This window comes from Xenopus laevis, chromosome 3L (assembly GCF_017654675.1).
Source record: "Xenopus laevis strain J_2021 chromosome 3L, Xenopus_laevis_v10.1, whole genome shotgun sequence".
Classification (NCBI taxonomy): domain Eukaryota; kingdom Metazoa; phylum Chordata; class Amphibia; order Anura; family Pipidae; genus Xenopus; species Xenopus laevis.
In genome coordinates, this window is record NC_054375.1 from 43,842,734 (window position 1) to 43,861,058 (window position 18,325).

Here is an 18,325-nt window from a genome sequence, read left to right on the forward strand (position 1 = left end):
CATTTATATTAGTTGTTATCAAGGAACAAGCATTCTAGTACACTGGTAGAGAATGACCACATTTGTAGGAAGAGTGTAACAGTCAGAGTCTTAGAAACACACTACAGAACAAGGAATACATCTGTTTTTGTTCCAGACTAGTATTGCTAGAGGAAAGCTAGTGACAAATAGTTTCGTAAGCACAGTTTTTTGGACATAGCTGATCATCTTTATTACTATAGCCACTAGTGACGTGCGGTTTAGGTTTTTTCCGACCCACACCCGGGCGTCCTCCCTCCACCCGCCTGCACCCACCTACCGGCTCCCTATAGACCTGCACCGACCCGCCAGTGATGTCATAAAAGGGGCTACCAGGTGCATCGTCTAGAGTCCTGCGTGGTTCGACTTTTTAGAACCTGTACCCGACCCATACCCGCAATCCGCAACCTGCATTCTTACCCGATTGGACCCGATACCCGACCCGACCTGACCTGCAAGTACCTTATACGCAACCCGGACCCACGACTCGCTGACCATCAAGAATCAGGAAGTGCTGTTATAGGAAACCGGAAGTGCCATCATTGGAAGTAGTCAGAAACATATTCCCCTAGCTCAGCATCCTGTTGCTTAGTTTGTCTATGAAATGGCAAAGTCACGTCACTGAATGCAGTACCTGTTCCAATCCTGTACAGCTTCCTTTCCTCCCTGACCAGAGAATTACCAGGGCAAAGACATGCGCACTGTACAGCAGAGAGCTCCTTCTTCTGCATTCTCTAATATTGAGCTCGTACGTGCAGAAATTCTTGACCCCGTTAGCCCGTCCACTTATATTATTGTCCAATCAGATGGCTCCCATACTGGGAAAGGGGGTTAGGGAGTAGGAGAGAAGAGGTTCGAAGGGGGCAGCTAGTACCGAGTATCACCATGGGCAGAAAGTTTTTGTGCTGCTCTAGTAGCTGGAAGAGAGACAGACCTGGGAAAGGGGATGCGGATGGGGGGGTGACATTCCCCCCATCATTTGGGCATTAAGTGCTGCTGCCTACACTGCACAAGCCTAATTTTTGTGTTGGAACATTCCAGGGAAAAGTGAGTGGGAACAAATAATAATTGCAGGAGAAACAGGAGGGAAGGATTCAGGATGACATTCAGTGAAGCCGCGGAAGGTTTTCCCCTTTAATGTGCACAAGCCATTGATTTATAAGTAATGGCAAGTAAGAATTGGTGATCAGGGGCTACAGTAATAATCTACAAGCTGTCTACGTGTTGCGCAGCAGCTCTAACGCTGCTGAGGGGTCAAGCGAAGGGAAAACAATTTGCACATGCGGAATTTGGAGGAGCCGCGGGGGAAAATGACGTCAGCGCTTTTTAAAATGGCACCTGCAAGCTCCCAAAGAAAGAGGGAACTTACGAGACGCTTAACTTTAATGCGCATTCCTCTCGCTTTCATTGGCTCATAACAGTCTGGAGTTTTCGGCAGCGCTGATTGGACGGGTGGATAAAGGTTTAAATCAGCGACGCACTCCAGAAGCCTTGCAGAGGTCCGGATTGCCAGCACCTTGCCCCAAACTGGTGGTCCCTGCCGGTTGTGCATACTACTGAGGAAGCAGGGCCCCGCCGGGCAACCCCCCCCCCGCGACTGCGGGGTCTGCTTCCTCGGTAGTAACGCCAGTGCCCGCACCCGGAACTTCTACCTGCAGGGTACCGCAGGTTTTTGCAGGTAACCCGCGGGTACCCGATCCGCTGCAGGACTCTAGCATAGTCTATAAAAGAAAAACTCGAAAGTCGGAAGCCAGCACTGCAACGGGGCGGAGAGAGCAGGAGAAGAGCTCAACCTGCATCGGCTCACCACCCGCGAAAAAGGGTGCAAGGTCGGCTCGAACCCGCTGGTATTGGCCTGGCCCGCACATCACAAATAAATACCTCTTTGGGCTTTTAGGCTGAGTCAGCCTTTTTCTTAAAAAGAACAGAGAGAAGCAGTTACTGTATGCTAAAACAAATATGATTATTGTAAGGCATGGGATCTGCCCCCTGAGGAAACAAGTTAAACAGTAAGATGTATTTAAAGTTTTTATACGGACTATCTCCAGCTTTCAAATGGGGGTCACTGACCCCATCTAAAAACATGCTCTTTAAGGCTACACATTTGTTGTTATTTTTATTACTCATCTTTCCATGCAGTCCTCTCCTATTCATATTCCAGTCTCTTATTCAAATCAATGCATGATTGCTAGGGTAATTTGGACCCTAGAAATTAGACTGCTGAAACTGCAAACCATAGGTCTGCTGAATAAGAAGCTAAATAACTCAAAAACCACAAATAAAAAAAAAAAAAACAGTTGCAAATTGTCTCAAAATAATCCCTCTATACATCATACTAAAAGTTAATTGAAAGGTGAGCAACCCTTTAATAAAGACTGCTTTCTCTTTTTATACAACTACAAATGCAATTTTCTAACAATACATTGCATTTTTTTTTTTTTTTTTTACAATCAAACCTTTGATTGTCTCATCGTGACAAGGTAAGATAGAGTCGTGAACTTTACCCAAACCTTAGATCATGTTCTTCACTAATCATTAAGAACCTTGTCAGAAAAACACAGGATTCACAGCCAAAATACCTTTAAAGGGAAAGTGGTATTAACAAGCCACAGGAAACATGTGGTTGTTGGAGACAAAATGATTAAAAATTGCAGGTTTTTTTTTTAAATGTATTATATAAGGACCACAATTATGTATAACTATATAATAAAATATACTTCTTGATATCTTTGCAATATGTAGCAACACTCAAGGTCGGACTGGGGGGCCCTGGGCCCACTGGGACCTCTGTCCAGGGCTCCCTCTGGCCCCCCTACTGTGAGGTGCCGATCGGGCCACACGCATGAATGCGCACAAAGAAAACTTTTTTTTTTTGCCATTCCTATTATCAGAAGAGGGGTCTGGCCCGGTGGGGGCCCATGAGGGTCGGGGCCCACCAGGTTTTTTCCCAGTTTCCCGCCGGGCCAGTCCAACACTGGCAACACTTTACTCAAATTGTAAAAATGATCTTGCACTTTTTACTGAATACATTTGGTTTTATAGAAAAGCTACTGTTGAAAGATGAAAATGCCCAAAACAAAAGAAATCTGTTAAAAGACTGTGTAAACTCGTACAAACAATTTCCCAGCCCTTAGGCTCACAGTGTCATGCAACCCTTGCCACAAACTTATCCAGAAACAAAGATGACTTAGTCCAAAACTCTCCAGTCAGTAGGAGGACCAGGTGCACTGCCCTGAGCCTTCAGCTAGGGAACAACCATATGCAGATCAGCAGGCACTCAGTGAGCAGTCCTCAAGGCAAGAGTGTAAAAATCAGATAAGACATGTATTGAAGAATCAAACAGCAGAGTTAGCCTCATGCATTTTATGCTGTAATAACACTTACAACAAGAGCATTTACAGCATTTAAATAACCACCTGTACAAACAGTTTTACCCATAGCAATTCATATAGGGAGCAATAAAATTTATTTTCTGGTCATTCACCCTTGATATATCTCGTTCCCTGTAGGCAACAAAGTGCACTACCTGCCAATGCCCAATGGGTTACAGCACACTGGAAAATTGGCAACCCACTGGAAATCTGCCTGCGTGCGAAAATACTTTTCTTTGGTGTCAGTGTAAAACAGGGGAAGTAAAATATATCAGTTGTGCAGATTTCCCACAGGCAACAAATCTTCCAGTGTGCCATCACCCTAAAGTGAATGGGAGACATTATGGGCAGTTTTGACCTTTTTTCCCCCTCGCTAAAATACAAGACAACATGTGCTATTAGCTCAAAGCAGAGCAGGTGAAGCAGTTCAGGCATTTTTATCCTTCAATGAGAATAACCGTTCAACTTGCAGCGCAGCAGTAAAGAGACCAAAACATCCAAAGCTTAGGGGACGTAGGAAAGTAAGAAAATAGGTTGCCTCACATCAAATTTAAAAGTTAAATATAAAAAAAAAAAAACAAGTTTGTTCTTGTAAAAAATGGATTTCAGTACAGGATTTTGCTGTAGGAGCATTATTAACTGATGTTTTACCACAACACAATCCCTTTAAGGTCTGATTTGGAACTTAAATCTAACAGCCCATGGGTGTTTTACCTGTGACAGATGCTGTCAGATGAGGAGCACTTGAGAACATGGACGTGAATAATCCCTAGATATCCCTACCTGACAGCTTCCTTGTCTGTGGCTTTTCATTCACATGATTGGGCGACATGTCAGAGTCTTTTTAAAAACCAAAGTTATCAAAACAACCATGGTGCTCCATACACCACTACCTAATGCAGGCTGCTTCCCATTCACTTGAACAGTCAGTATTGGCAGTAGCACAGTACCAAGTCAAACACCTTTACAGGCTGTCTATTAGAGTCAAAATAATCCCTCTCTGCTCTAAAAGAACCCGCTCTGCTAGAAAGCTGCACATTAGTTTAGGTGGCTGCTATTGTTACTTACTATTAATGCATATACCTCCCAACATTTGAAAAATAGAAAGAGGAACAAAAATCTGTTGCTCTAAACAAGGTGCACGTTTTTTGACCATGCCCATTTTATGGCCACACCACCTAAATACCACATCCATTTTACAAAATTTGGCAGGTTATGGAAAGTTTGACCACATTTCTGGGAGTTTTACGGTCAGGTTTTATGTGTTTATTACAGCTTAACTGTAAGAAAAAGGTTGTTTTTGGTGGATGTTGGAGTGGGTTCCACAAATAATATAGTGCTCCGCACAAAGAGGTGGCTGATTACCAAAAAATATACTACACTATATTTCCACAATTTTTTTCTTGTTTTGTCTTCCCCTGAGCTTTCCTGTGAAGCGCGTTTCACAGTTTTACTTAAAGGATTGAGTGCATGTGCCAGTAGTTAACGTGCTACCAAACCTTGAACATCTTTTCCAGCCCTTCATAGTCAGCCACAATGAAGTTGCTGAGAGTATGAGTGTGCAAGCTGAAATACATACAAATATACTGTCAGGTGCCCTCGAGATCTGATTTTCTATGCATGTAGTTATTCCTGCTGAATGTGCATAGATAGAGGCCTACACAATGCAAATTAAAGGAGAAACAAACATAAACCCTACCCTATCTTTCAGCGGAGTTCACAGGCACCATCTTTTTTTCTTCAGTAATCTTCGGCGAAGCGGCGCATGCACAGTTGGAGCAATGTTCTGTTTCACAACAACTGCGCATGTGCCTAAACTCACGAAAGTTGCCAAAGCACCGGTCACATTCCGAAGATTACTGAAGTGGCTGAAGATGGCGTCTGTGAACTACAATAGACAGAATCTGCACAGAGGGGTAAGTAAGAGCTAGGGGGATTTGCCCGGGCAGCTAGGCGGGGGGGGGGGGTCTAAGTAGGGTAGGGTTTTTTTTAATTAAGGGTTTGTGTCTCCTTTAAACCAGCCTACAAAGAACATATGAAATCAATTTCCGAGGTCTCTATGCAGTTCCCTGTGCTGTTGGCAAGATTTCATGTCCCTTCTTGTGAACAGAACACAAGTATAATTAGGAATCCAAAATTTTTTTCCACCAGAAACATTAAAATTTGAATCTTGTCGTGCGAATAAACGACTAATGTACGACTGAAGCAAAGTTTTTCACACCTTGTTCTGACAGGCTGGAAGCAAAATGCTGGTTCTACTTGTTTTTAATGAATATAATTTTCATCCTTAATACCAACAGGAATGTAGAGGGTACTGCGGGGGAAGGAAGTAATTTTAAAGAGAAGGGTGTAGCATGCAGATGTAACACCGGCCTCAGCCGGAGGCAAATGAGCATGCCACGTGTGTAAATCACAATTGGATGAAGCTCTACCGTGTGATGTACTGGGCACAGAATTTTCTCAAACTTTTTGAATCTTCCACTTTTAAAATTCTTAAAGGAAAACTATACCCCCAAACAATGTAGGTCTCTATAAAAAGATATTGCATAAAACATTGCATATGTAAAACCCTGCTTCATGTTAAACCATTTTCATAATATAGTTTTTAGTAGTAGGAGTTGGGTAATCATAAATAGAAAATTGCCATTTTAAAAAATAAGGGCAGCCCCCTGGGATTGTACGATTCACTGTGCACACAACACACCAAACAAACCATACATGTTAGGTCACATGAGCCAATTAACAGACAGTTGTGTCTTTTGCTTCCACACTTCCTGTTACAGTTAGAGTTGTAGTATTTCTGGTCAGGTGACCTCTGCGTCAGCACAGAGACCATCACAAAATGGTGGTTCAAGGCAAGAGAGAAAAGGGCAATATTTACTTAAATTTATATTCCAGTTTGGCAAGATTCTTTCATATGTCACTTAAATTGATATAAACTATCTGTTGCTCAAGTATTCATTTTGGGGGTATAGTTTTTAAGTCCCGTAATTCTGCCTTCTACGCTGGACCTACAATATTTTGTAAATATGTTTGTGGGGGGGTTCAGGGTTCCAGCACTTTGTCCCTTTCCTGCAAAAGTCAATGGTAGGCACTGCCATGTTACCAACCAACCAATTAAGCTCCAATCATTAGGCTGTAGAAATTCTGTGGAATCCATGAGGAAGATGAAGGCAAAAAATGGGGCAGACTTGCAAAGTATGGCAAGGGTGCACATCCATTGCCACCGACGATGCCCTTTTGGGGTATGGTTGTCCCATCAAAGCACCTTGAATAGGTATGGCAGTTACATTAAAAACCCTGCCATTGAAGTAACAGTAAAGATCAAGGTTTGTAAAGACTCTAGTCCCTCATATTTTACTATGAAAGGCCATTAAGACGACGTAAAAAATGAACGTTACAGCTTGAAGTGTCTAGTAATATTTGGAACTGTACCTTAGGGACTATAAGTTATTAAAAAGCCATTTGGTTTACAGCTTATATGGTCGGTTTTTATATTTTCCTAGAGGATCTTCTGCAGGTGAAATCTGGGACTACCAGTAAGACAAAAGCTCCTGATATCACAGCACTGTACCTTGGGTCTGTCCTGTGATAGAGATGGGACAGACTTTATTTGAATGGGGACAATACATATACCCAGATGTCACACCACCCACTTTATGTGTAAGTGCACATGCTCTATGGTCTATGTGGGGGAAAATGAATAGAAAGTTCTGAAACATCAACAAAGAAATTAGTTACAGGACAACCCTTTTGAAATAAAAAATAACAAAAGTGGTATAAAGGTGATACCTTTATTGGCGAACTAATATAATCATAGCAAGCTTTCAGAACATTTTAGTTCCTTTTTTAAGCTGATTACAATGAAGCTGTGGTATTCTCTCATATATATATACACAACATTCAGATCACATGTCAAATGACCAACAAAAAGGAATATCAATCTATGTGTGAGGTGTCAAAGTCATATACGAGAGGATCTGCAAAAGACAAGCAGATAAGGTACAAGATAATGTGGGTCAAATAGGCCGAGTATAAATAGGGCTGAATTATTGTAGTGTAGAGTAGAATCAAAGGAATTCCATATGATCTGATAGTCCAGATCATAAAAGAAAAACTGGCACTCAGAGCTTGATGCATGAGGGCAAAGCCCTGCGTGTTTATTACAATGTAACGTTTCGGGGGCGGGCCCCTTCGTCAGACGAAGGGGCCCGCCCCCGAAACGTTACATTGTAATAAACACGCAGGGCTTTGCCCGCATGCATCGAGCTCTGAGTGCCAGTTTTTCTTTTATTACGCTGACTACAATTGGGGTTGCCGATCCCTTCTGACTGTGCACCGGGCCAACTTATGCTGGAGAGGCCAGGGTGTGCTGGTGGGTTCTGGAAATTGGACTGATAGTCCAGATCCACACAAGTTGGCATTTCTAACCTTGTGCAGGCCTTTCTTAGTCCTCATAATTTGCCATAAATTCAAGGCCCAGGTTTAGTCCCTTCCCCAGAGAATTGAAAAAGTTTCCATTAATTTGTATCCCCACACTTTTCTTTCATTATCGGTTTTAAAATTGCCCTAAAGAACCAAAATTCTTAAATCCTTTATGGAGTGATGAGGGCCATTGAAATGATTTCCTATTGGTGTGTCCAGTTTTTTATAGGTTACAATGAATCGGTGGTGTGTTTTTCTCTCTCAGACTTTGCCCAGCCTCTCCTAAACACATTTTAACTGGCTAACACGGTTCAGCAACTTTACTTGCAAAGAAATAAGGACATTCCCAGCTTCTGATCCAGAGTTTGCTGAAAAATCATTAAGTGAGTGTACAAATAATTACTAAGATATGACCCCACATTTGAATAATACTGCAAATGATTTCTAGCTGGTTATAGTGTGTCAGAGCAAACCAATGCTGTTCTACTCAAAAACAAATAGCCTACCTTGATTTGCAGAGTAACTTAGGGTTTTATTATTATCATCATCATCAACATGTATTTTTAGAGCGCCAACATATTTCGCAGTGATGGTTGTTGCTAAAAACTGGATTGTTAGGTGTAATTAATATAAGAGACAATAACAAGTTCGTTAAGAAACACAGATTATATGTTTCATTGTTATGCTTGGTGTGACATTACTGTTCTCGTTTATATCTTATTTAACCAACTACTATAGGCAAGGCAAGTATAGGACATACAGACAGTATACTTTATATTCACAAATTGTGGTGGCCTGTTAATGAGGCCTAAAGCAAGGCATGGCTGCTTATCATTTTTTGTTTGTTTTTACACTAGTTGATATATAGTCCAGCCACAGTAGGGTAATCGTAGGGTTATAAACTGTCCTATAATGTATGGTGCTACGTTACCGGCCAACCATACAGTCAATTAGGGTAGATAAATCAAAAACAGGAATCACTGAAAGCAGCTTTTTTTGAGGTTTTGTAAAAAATGTGGCCAATTATTTTGGAAATAGTAATGGACAAGGGAAGACTTAATCACCACATGGTGTGTCAATTTATAAGTCACCAAGTAATTATCATTGCTAACCTCAATCCTTGGATTGGGGCTCGTCTTTACTAAAAAAGTACTATGCTAGCGAACAACATGCTGCCATCTTGCCTCCCGTCCCAGATACCCCTTAAGGCTTACCCAAGGTTTTGTGCTTACACGGTGCAGTAAAACTGGAAATTAGATAGATATATATATATATATATATATATTTTATGCTCCTGTGCCAGCGCATGGCCGAGGGCAGTTCTCTAGGGCAGGAGGCAAGATGGCACGTTAGGGAAATTCTGTGGATTCTGAACCCACCAAGAGTCAGAGCCCTGAACAAAGAGACCATGGGATTTATGGAATCTTTTACATGGCAAAGTAATGCAAAAGGAGCACAGCAGTAAAGGGGAGTCACCATTTCAAGGCACACAAAAAACAGAATTACAGATAACCTTACAGATAAGAACCTGCCAATGCTAAACAGGTGCTTTTTTTCTCAAGGCCAAGGTAGGAGTCACCAAAGAAGCTTCAAAACAGAAACCAGAGGGTGTGTTAAAACGGCTTATTATATAGCATTATGCTTAAAAGTATCTTCATACCCCCTGCCACATTGCTCCAACAAATGGTATGCCACTCGTATGCCCTATCTAATGTTAAGCGTAGCCAGCCTCATTCTTTGGTATGTGACCCCAACTGTGAGGGCAAACAATTCCAGGACCCTCTATAACACAATACACATAGTTGTTCCCAAGAGCTATGCCTGGTTTTTCTATGCAGACTAAACTGGGCATGCTCACCAAATGGCACCCCACTTGTCAAGCAGTCTTAGCTGTGATTGGCACCATTACAACTCATGGCCAGGTTGGTCCCTATAATTGCCAGCCTGTTATATCATGTGAATGGCCTGTCTCACGAGGAAACTTCGGAAAACAAATCACAGGCAGGGGAAGCTGCTTTCATGATTGGCAGAAGGAATCAAACACTTATGCATTTACGACAGGGGCTGTACCCTTTCTGGCTTACAAAGTTGGCTACCTAGAATTCCAAACTATCTTTTTACATACATGGAGGACCACAGAGCCTGCCCAGCTGTAAGCCATCACGACTGTATCTACATGCTCCAGCAATCAGCAATAGCAGTGCCCAACCCTGGCATCATCCGAAGTTTCCTCATGAGGCATATATTGATAACTGCAACTATGGTCAAAGTATATTGATCTATCACTGCCCATTCTGCCCATTACTGCTCATAGCACTGAATTAATAAAAGTCACGTAACTAAGATGAGTCACACACCACCTAACTTAAGCGCAAGAATTGCTTTAGGTATACGAATGTGTAGAATCGCATCTGTAATGGATCTCACTAGTAAGCAAAAGTGCGCAAGATTGAGCTCATGCATGTGCATTCGTAGTTTAGTGCATGCACACAGATGACCCGAAGCAGCAATGAGTCGGTCACACAGGAGAAACCAAGCGTCATGTGATGGCAGTGACGTATGCGGAAACAACTGTCATTGGAATCCTATTTAAACCTGCTCAAGACACTTATGCCCCTGAAGAAGTCACTTAACCGGCAAAACGTGTTGGATGACATAGGTGGATGGTGGGAGACCAGCTCCCATGCACTCCCTACGTAGCCAGGCAGGAAAATCTAGGAAACGTATGGAAGGAAGGTTTGGGTTGGCTTGGAGGCTTTTGTTAATTTGCAAGCTGTACGGCAACTGAACCATATAACTCTTACCCCGTGCTAGCCTTGCTTTTAGGTGGCAATACTGAAACTTGGGGGAAAGTGGGTGCACTATTTACAATTGACACTTCAGAGGCCACTGTTTTTTTAAAAATTAGAGGGCACATAAACCTCTGGAGAGACATAAAGAGTGGAATTAACTCACACCCCATTGTAACCACCTTAAATCACTGTGGCTGAGAAATTATCAGTTCACTGTCTCCCCACTGCTCCATCCTATGTGTTTTTAACTTTTATGTAGTTTTATGGACATGGTCCAGCATCACTGGGGTTAATCTTCAGTGGTGGGTCTTGTATATATGGCAGAGTGTTCTTTTTAACAATTTAATAAAAGTGGAGTTTTATTATTCCAATTACTTCAGCACCTGAACTAGGGGAAATAACTGGAGGATAACAGGGTGGATACAAAAGCTACAATGTATCCCACTCTGTAATTCCTCAATTGTTACATATGTTTGATTCCTCGTGAGGCATGTAAGACTGTAAATGGCTAGCGGAAAGGCAGTTCGGGGAAATGAGTCGCCTCGAATAAGAGGATATTTGCCTCTCCTGCCTGTGATTGGTTTTCTGAAGTCGCCCAAAGTTTCCTAGTGAGGCATGCAAGAATGTAAATCGCCGGTGGGAAGGCAGTTCGGGGAGATTATTTGCTCCGAAGAAGAGACTAATCTCCCTGAATCTGACTGCGTCTCTGCCCTTAATGTCACATGTGGCTTATGATACTCTCAAGATGCAGAGGACAATAGACCGAGCGACGTACATGATTGCCAAAAGATACTGGTCTTCCTGTATTTATCATCCTCATCTTTTAAAGGATCCCCACCCACAAACAGTTCTTGCATCACAAAATGCAGTCCTAACCAACTCCCCCAAAAATAGTTATCCTTCATTTACACATTATGATGAAACTGTTAAGTCACATACTGTATCACCACCTCAGGGCCAAATGTTTATCTTGAATACCCTGACGCCTCTGGCTCTTTCCTGGGTCTGTCTTTGTCTATAACTATTATTTTGATCCCAGAGACTGCAGTGTTATCAGATAAACTGTTTTGGCAACTTCCTGTCCCAGCATGTGTCCCTTTGACATTGATATTTACACATAAAATATTATATACATATAAAATCTTCCTAGAGAGGCTTATTTCTTACAAAGGGACGGATTTTGGCAATATTGCATAAGAAAAAATGACAGGTTTTGACAGTGGTGTTAATATGATCAGAAAAGGAGAGAGAGAGGAGTCAAAGATTACCCCCAGACAGCGTGCGGAGTTGACAGGATTAATGAGCATGCCATCAATAGAGATGGTAAATAGGGGAGTAGGACCAGGCTTAGGTGAAAAGATGATAAGTTCAGTTTTTGTTAGGTTGAGTTTGAGGTGGCGCTGGTTGATCCAATTTGAGATAGCCAGGAGGCAGTTAAGAGATTTAGACTCTGTTTCAGCTATTAATGAAGGGGTGGATAAATATATTTGGGTATCATCAGCATACAGATGATAATTAAAGCCAAATGAACGGATGAGATCTCCCAAAGACAGAGTGTACAGGGAGAACAACAGCAGACCAAGTACGGAGCCTTGCGGCACCCCCACATTAAGTGGAGCTGGAGATGAGGTTTTTACAGGAGACAGTGAATGATCGGTTAGAAAGGTAAGAAGAGAGCCAAGATGCAGCCTGGTTACGGATGCCAAGCGAATACAGAAACTGCATCAGGAGAGAGTGGTCAACTGTATCAAATGCAAATGATAGGTCAAGGAGGAGAATGATGGAGAAGTGACCTTTGGCCTTGGCAACCTGAAGATCATTTGTAACTCTGCACAAAGCAGTCTCAGTAGAGTGACCAGGTCGGAAACCAGATTGCAGAGGGTCCAACAGATCATGGATGTGTAGAAAGTTAGTAATACGGGAGAACACAATATGCTCTAGGAGTTTAGAGGCAAGTGGTAGAAGGGAGACAGGAATTTGATAGACAGGATGGGTCAAGCGAGGCCTTTTTAAGAATAGGCTTTACACAGGCCTGTTTCAAAGGAGAAGGGAAGGTTCCAGAAGCTAGAGAAGAATTGAAGATGTGAGTAAGTAGTGGTGTAAGCAATACAGTGTTTGAGCAGAGAAGAGGGCAAGTTGTGAGGACAAGAGAAGCTTGGAGACTTCAGACATTGTTACCGGAGGGAAGGAATTAAGACATGCAGAAGGGGGCTTAGGAAGGAGGAGCTGGTTTACATTAGTAGAGGTAGGGATCTGATTGCGGATGGACTCTACTTTGTCTTTAAAGAAATCAGCAAGTCCTGAGGAGAGTGTGTCTGGTTGACGGATACTGTTGATGAGGGATGGATGGAGAAGAGTATTGAATAGAGAAAACAGGCGTCGTGGGTTGGATTTGTGATTGTTTATAAGGGTAATGTAGTACTCTTGCTCGGCTTTTGACAAGACAGAATTGAGGCAGGACAATAGAAATTTATAGTGAATAAAGTCTGCTTGCGTATGGGATTTTTTCCACATACGTTCAGCAGATCTTGTACAGGAGCGTAAGAATCTGGTTTGTGAATTCAGCCAGGGTCATGGGTTCAGGTACGCTTAGCCTGTAAAGGGGCAAATGAGCCAATGGTTGAGGATAGTATGTGATTATACTCACTTACCAGGGTATCAGGATCAGACATTTCCTTAAGGGAAATGAGACTGGACCTGAAAGACTGAGCTAAGGCTGGAAGGTCAATGTCATGTGTATCCCGAACTAAGACAGTGGGGAAGCGCACAAGAAAAGGGAAGACAGGAAGAAGGTAGAGTCAGAATCTGAATAAGGTTAGAGAAAGTAGAGGAACAGGAAGATTTGTGAAAGTTGCCATGATTGTATGGAGCAGGGTCCAGGGTTTGGAGAGATATCCCCTGCAGCTAGCATAAGTAGGATTTTAAGTGACGACATATCCGGGTCTTGTTAGTAACTAGAGAGTTGCAAGTAGTTGTTAAGTGGAGTATGTGGAAGGGAGTAGAGAAGAAGATATGTAAATAGAATACGGACAGACAATAGGACGGTTAAACTACCTTAGGGAGCACCGTGCATGCAAACAGAGCAAAAATGATTAACTTTGCCATTGCAGTTTCTAGCAGGTAGCAGTGTTATGTCCTTAATGGAGTCCTCGGTGTTGTCTCTCCTTGTTAAACTCTTCCAGATCACTTCCAAATGAAGCACCCTTGCAAATGCTCACCCCAGCAAATGCTCACCCCTAAGGGCTAGTCCACACGGGGACATGTCACCTGGCAAATAATCGCCTCGTCTTTTGAGCGACTATCTACCCGAGCTGCCTCAGCGTTTTTCCCCATAGGCTACAATGAAAAGTCGCCTGCACTAATGCACACGCGAATCTCCTCGTGTGGCCTTACCCTTAAGAGGTCTTAATAAATAGGGAGGGTAAAAGCTGGGGAGCTGCTGCACACAGGTCTGGGGAATTACAACCAGGGCTGCCATCAGAAATCACGGGGCCCCGCACAACAAAATTTTCTGGGGCCCCCCCTCGCCACACCTCCCTCAGTTTGAAAGCCACACAAGACACAGGCATTAAAACATGAAGTGCCCCCCTACAAGTTAAAAAAATAACTTTGGTGCCCAGACCCCTCCTACAAGTTTTGGTGGTCAGGTGGTGGTTAAAGAAAAAAAACATTGGTGGCCAGGGCCCCACAAATAAAAAAAACAATTAGCCAGGGCCCCCACGCATCTTTAAAAAATAAAAAACAATTAGCCAGGGCCCCCACACATTTTTTTTAAAAAAACTATTAGCCAGGGCCCCCACGCATCTTAAAAAAAAAAAAAACTAGCAAAGGGCCCCCACACATTTAAAAAAAAAAAAACAATTAGCCAGGGCCCCCACACATTTAAAAAAAAAAACTATTAGCCAGGGCCCCCACACATCTTAAAAAAAAAAAAATAGCAAAGGGCCCCCACACATTTAAAAAAAAAACTATTAGCCAGAGCCCCCACACATCTTAAAAAAAAAAAAAAATAGCAAAGGGCCCCCACACATTTAAAAAAAAACTATTAGCCAGAGCCCCCACACATCTTAAAAAAAAAAAAAAAAAAACTAGCAAAGGGCCCCCACACATTTAAAAAAACTATTGGTCAGGGCTCCCACAAGTTAAAAGAAAAAAAAAACTGCACGTACCTTAGCCAGGGAGTATCCTCAGTTTCTTGTGCTCTGATTCGCCAGTGAAATGTAAGTCCCGGTAAAGGCGCATGGTGATTGGATAAAGTAGAAGGGAGGTTCAAACTTCTCCCAACCAATCAGCATGTGGCTTTACCGGGACTTACATTTCACTGGCGAATCAGAACACAAGAAGAAGTCATCGGAGCTCGGATGCAGGGGACCGGCTGTGCAAGTAAGTGCAAGTAAGTGCAGCACGGCCGGGCCCCCCTTAACTCCCCAAAACATCCGGGCCCGGGACAACAGTCCCCCCTGTCCCCCCCTGATGGCGGCCCTGATTACAACTGATTCTAATTGGTCAAACACTAAACTGATCACCCAGCTGTGACAGAGAGTGAGAGCAGAGCAAGGCTCAGGATGAATACAGAGATAACCCGACTTACAAAAAGTTTGTTTGGAGAGGAGTTTATAGGGGGTCGTAAAATGTACAAGTTACAAGACTACAGGGAGAACGTATAATCAATATTATGGGACTAGTTTAGAAGTGGCAAATGAACAATGCATACATATAACTCATGCAGATGAAAATGCAATAGCAGTTTTAGCAGATTTACCAATAAAATATCACTAAGTTTTTAGTGAAAACCTTCAAATTTCACCATTTTTTTCTGAAAACGGTAGAGTTTCACGATTTTTTACGTGAACTTTCCGATTTCACGATTTTCCGCAAATATCTCCCCGTTTCGTGAATTTTGGGGAGAAATTGGCCCATCGCTAATGAAATGACAGGGAATAGAAGAACAGGCAGTCAAGAAAATGTTGCATTGTGGGCATTTTTAGGAGTTCTCACCTCAGTGACTATAGTTGAGAGGTAAAGGGATTTGCTGTAGTCCCAGCCATCCAGACAGGGCTCTTGCTCTATCCCAGTCACATCCACATCCCGCCCGGGGAGCAGCCCCAGAGCCGAGTAGTTGCTCAGAGTCTCCAGCCGGTATCTGCGGCACTGACTGTCCTGTCCTGGGGGGATGCTCACGTTCCTCCAAGCCTCGCTCAGGTTGGCGCCGGCCGGTATGTGGCACCGGTGCTTGGGGGTGGCCGCCAGGAACATGACAGACATTCCATTGAAGCCATTGGGGATGATGCTGGCGCTGAGCAAGAAGAAAATGAGAAACTGATAGCGGCCCCATTCGCCCAGGAACGAGGTGGCCTCGTCATAGTCTATCATTATAAAGCAAGACCGAGGGAAGGTGACTTAGGCATTTTATAACGTGAACTTGCTTGAATTATACAAGCGCTAGCCACGCCCCCCGGACGCTCCACTGCTTATAGGGCGGAGCGGGGCATATTATAATGCGCAGGTTTGTACCCGTTACGCCTCCTTTATTAGACACTTTGCTGAAACCTCTCGGTTTCATCATTAACATGCTATTCCCTTGAATAACATAGGCGTACTTATCATATTCTAGCTTGCGCGTTTATCCCTCCGCTCCGCTCCCTTGGAAACATCGTCTCCTCCTACTGGGCGTGATTATAGTATACGCCCCACCCCCTCCTGAGTTGCCAAACCTTTCTAGTGACGCAGCAATATTGTAACCACCACGTTCTGTTTGATAACACAGTTCAAGTGGCAGGAGGAGCATGAGGGCTGTTGAGCCTTAGTAATCCTGGCTGAGGAACCCGGAAACTAATTGTATATGAGTCATTAATAGTAGCAAGTACGTGTTGGCGCCAATAATGTTCCTTTTCTGTGTACATAGTCTACAGACATACTTGCCAAATGCCAACATCCTGAGGGGAAGTTGGTTAATAAATGTGCCCTTTGATTGCTGCTTTATAATGCCAGTTTACACTTGTTACCTTTATGAAATTTTTCTTGTTCCCACCCTACACTTAGGGGCAGATTCACTAACTTCGAGTGAAGGATTCGAATGAAAAAAATTCGAATTTCGAAGTATTTTTTGGGTACTTCGACCATCGAATTGGTTAAATTCGTTCGAATTCGAACGAAATCGAACGATTCGAAGTAAAAATCGTTCGACTATTCGACCATTCGATAGTCGAAGTACTTTCCCTTTAAAAAAAACTTCGACCCCCTACTTCGGCAGATAAAACCTACCGAAGTCAATGTTAGCCTATGGGGAAGGTCCCCATAGGCTTGCTAACCTTTTTTTGATCGAAGGATTTTCCTTCGATCGTTGGATTAAAATCGTTAGAATCGTTCGATTCGAAGGATTTAATCCTTCGACTTCGATATTCGAAGTCGAAGGATTTCAATTTGAGGGTCGAATTTCGAAGTATTTTTAACTTCGAAATTCGACCCTTAGTGAATCTGCCCCTTAGGGTTGCCACCTTTTCTGGAAAAAAATACCGGCCTTCCTATATATTTACTTTTTTCCCTATTAATAACATTGGGATCAACCATCATTTTTACCGGCCAGGCCGGTAAAATACAGGCCAAGTGGCAACCCTACCTACACTCCCTGTTTTATTTTATTCATATCCTTTTCTTACCCCACCCTGTTTGTCTATCTGCTCATTCCAGGGTTGCCATCTGTTCAGTTTTGACCCAAACACATGCTCGGATTTACAAATGGGGCATCCAAATCTCCCCCTCCGCATCTGCGTCTCTCTCCCCGCCCATCTCCCCTTCTGCTTCCCCCGATGCGTCTCTCTCCCCTCCCCGTCCATCTCCCCTTCTGCTTCCCCCTCTGTGTCTCTCTCCCCTCCCTGTCCATCTCCCCTTCTGCTTCCCCCTCTGCGTCTCTCTCCCCTCCCCGTCCATCTCCCCTTCTGCTTCCCCCTCTGCGTCTTTCTCCCCTTCCGCCTCCCCTTCTGCTTCTCCTTTAGCTTCTGCTTCCCCCTCCGCGTCCCTCTCCCCTTGAATATGCGAAATTTCGCATGCGCAACTAACTTTAATGTGGCTGGGCGGCATGCCGCCCCTGAATTTCTGCCGCCCTAGGCCCGGGCCTTTGTGGCCTTGCCATAAATCCGGTCCTGCCCGAACAGTTGGGTTTTTCTAAGTCCTGTTCAGCCTCGTGAAAACTGAACAATAATCAGGCCAAATAAAAAACACTTAAATACCAAGATACTCACCTTGACATGGCTTAGTTGTTATGAAGTACAGTTACTTTCTTGTTATTAAAGAAACAGAAATAAGCAAATCAATCAAAAATAAGAAATATTTTTTCGAAATGAGCATTGTTGTATTTCAGAGCTTTCTGGATAACTGATTTCTGTATAAGAAATCCCATACTTGTAGTTAAAGGATTGGTCTTACTCATCAGGCAGAATAGATAGAGGTAGGGTTTTCAGCTGTGTGGGTTCCAACCAGCGCCGGATTTCTTTTCCGGCCGGCCCTAGGCCGCGCGGTCCGATCAGGAGGCCGCGCGGTCCTAGCGCCCACCTTCCCAGCGCGCCGGCGAAAAAACGTCAGCGCAGCTGCTGCAGTTGAACGGGGACGCGAACGTCCCCCATAATGCGGCTGGGCGGCATGCCGCCCCTATTTTTTGCCGCCCTAGGCCCGGGCCTATGCGGCCTTGCCGCAAATCCGGGCCTGGTTCCAACTGGACAT

At 43.5% G+C, this 18,325-nt stretch overlaps 1 protein-coding gene across 3 annotated transcripts in view; it reads right to left on the bottom strand.

Moving 5' to 3' along the window:
• The window catches only part of slc22a4.L (solute carrier family 22 (organic cation/zwitterion transporter), member 4 L homeolog), a 30,935-nt gene extending 14,694 nt beyond the window's left edge, over positions 1-16,241 (bottom strand). For 2 of the 3 annotated variants that reach the window (XM_041585179.1, XM_041585178.1), the window contains exon 1: positions 15,605-16,235. In XM_041585179.1, the coding sequence (XP_041441113.1) occupies positions 15,605-15,979 (375 nt within the window). In that variant the 5' untranslated portion in view covers positions 15,980-16,235. 3 annotated transcript variants of the gene reach the window in all.
• Between the last annotated feature and the right edge of the window lie 2,084 nt (positions 16,242-18,325).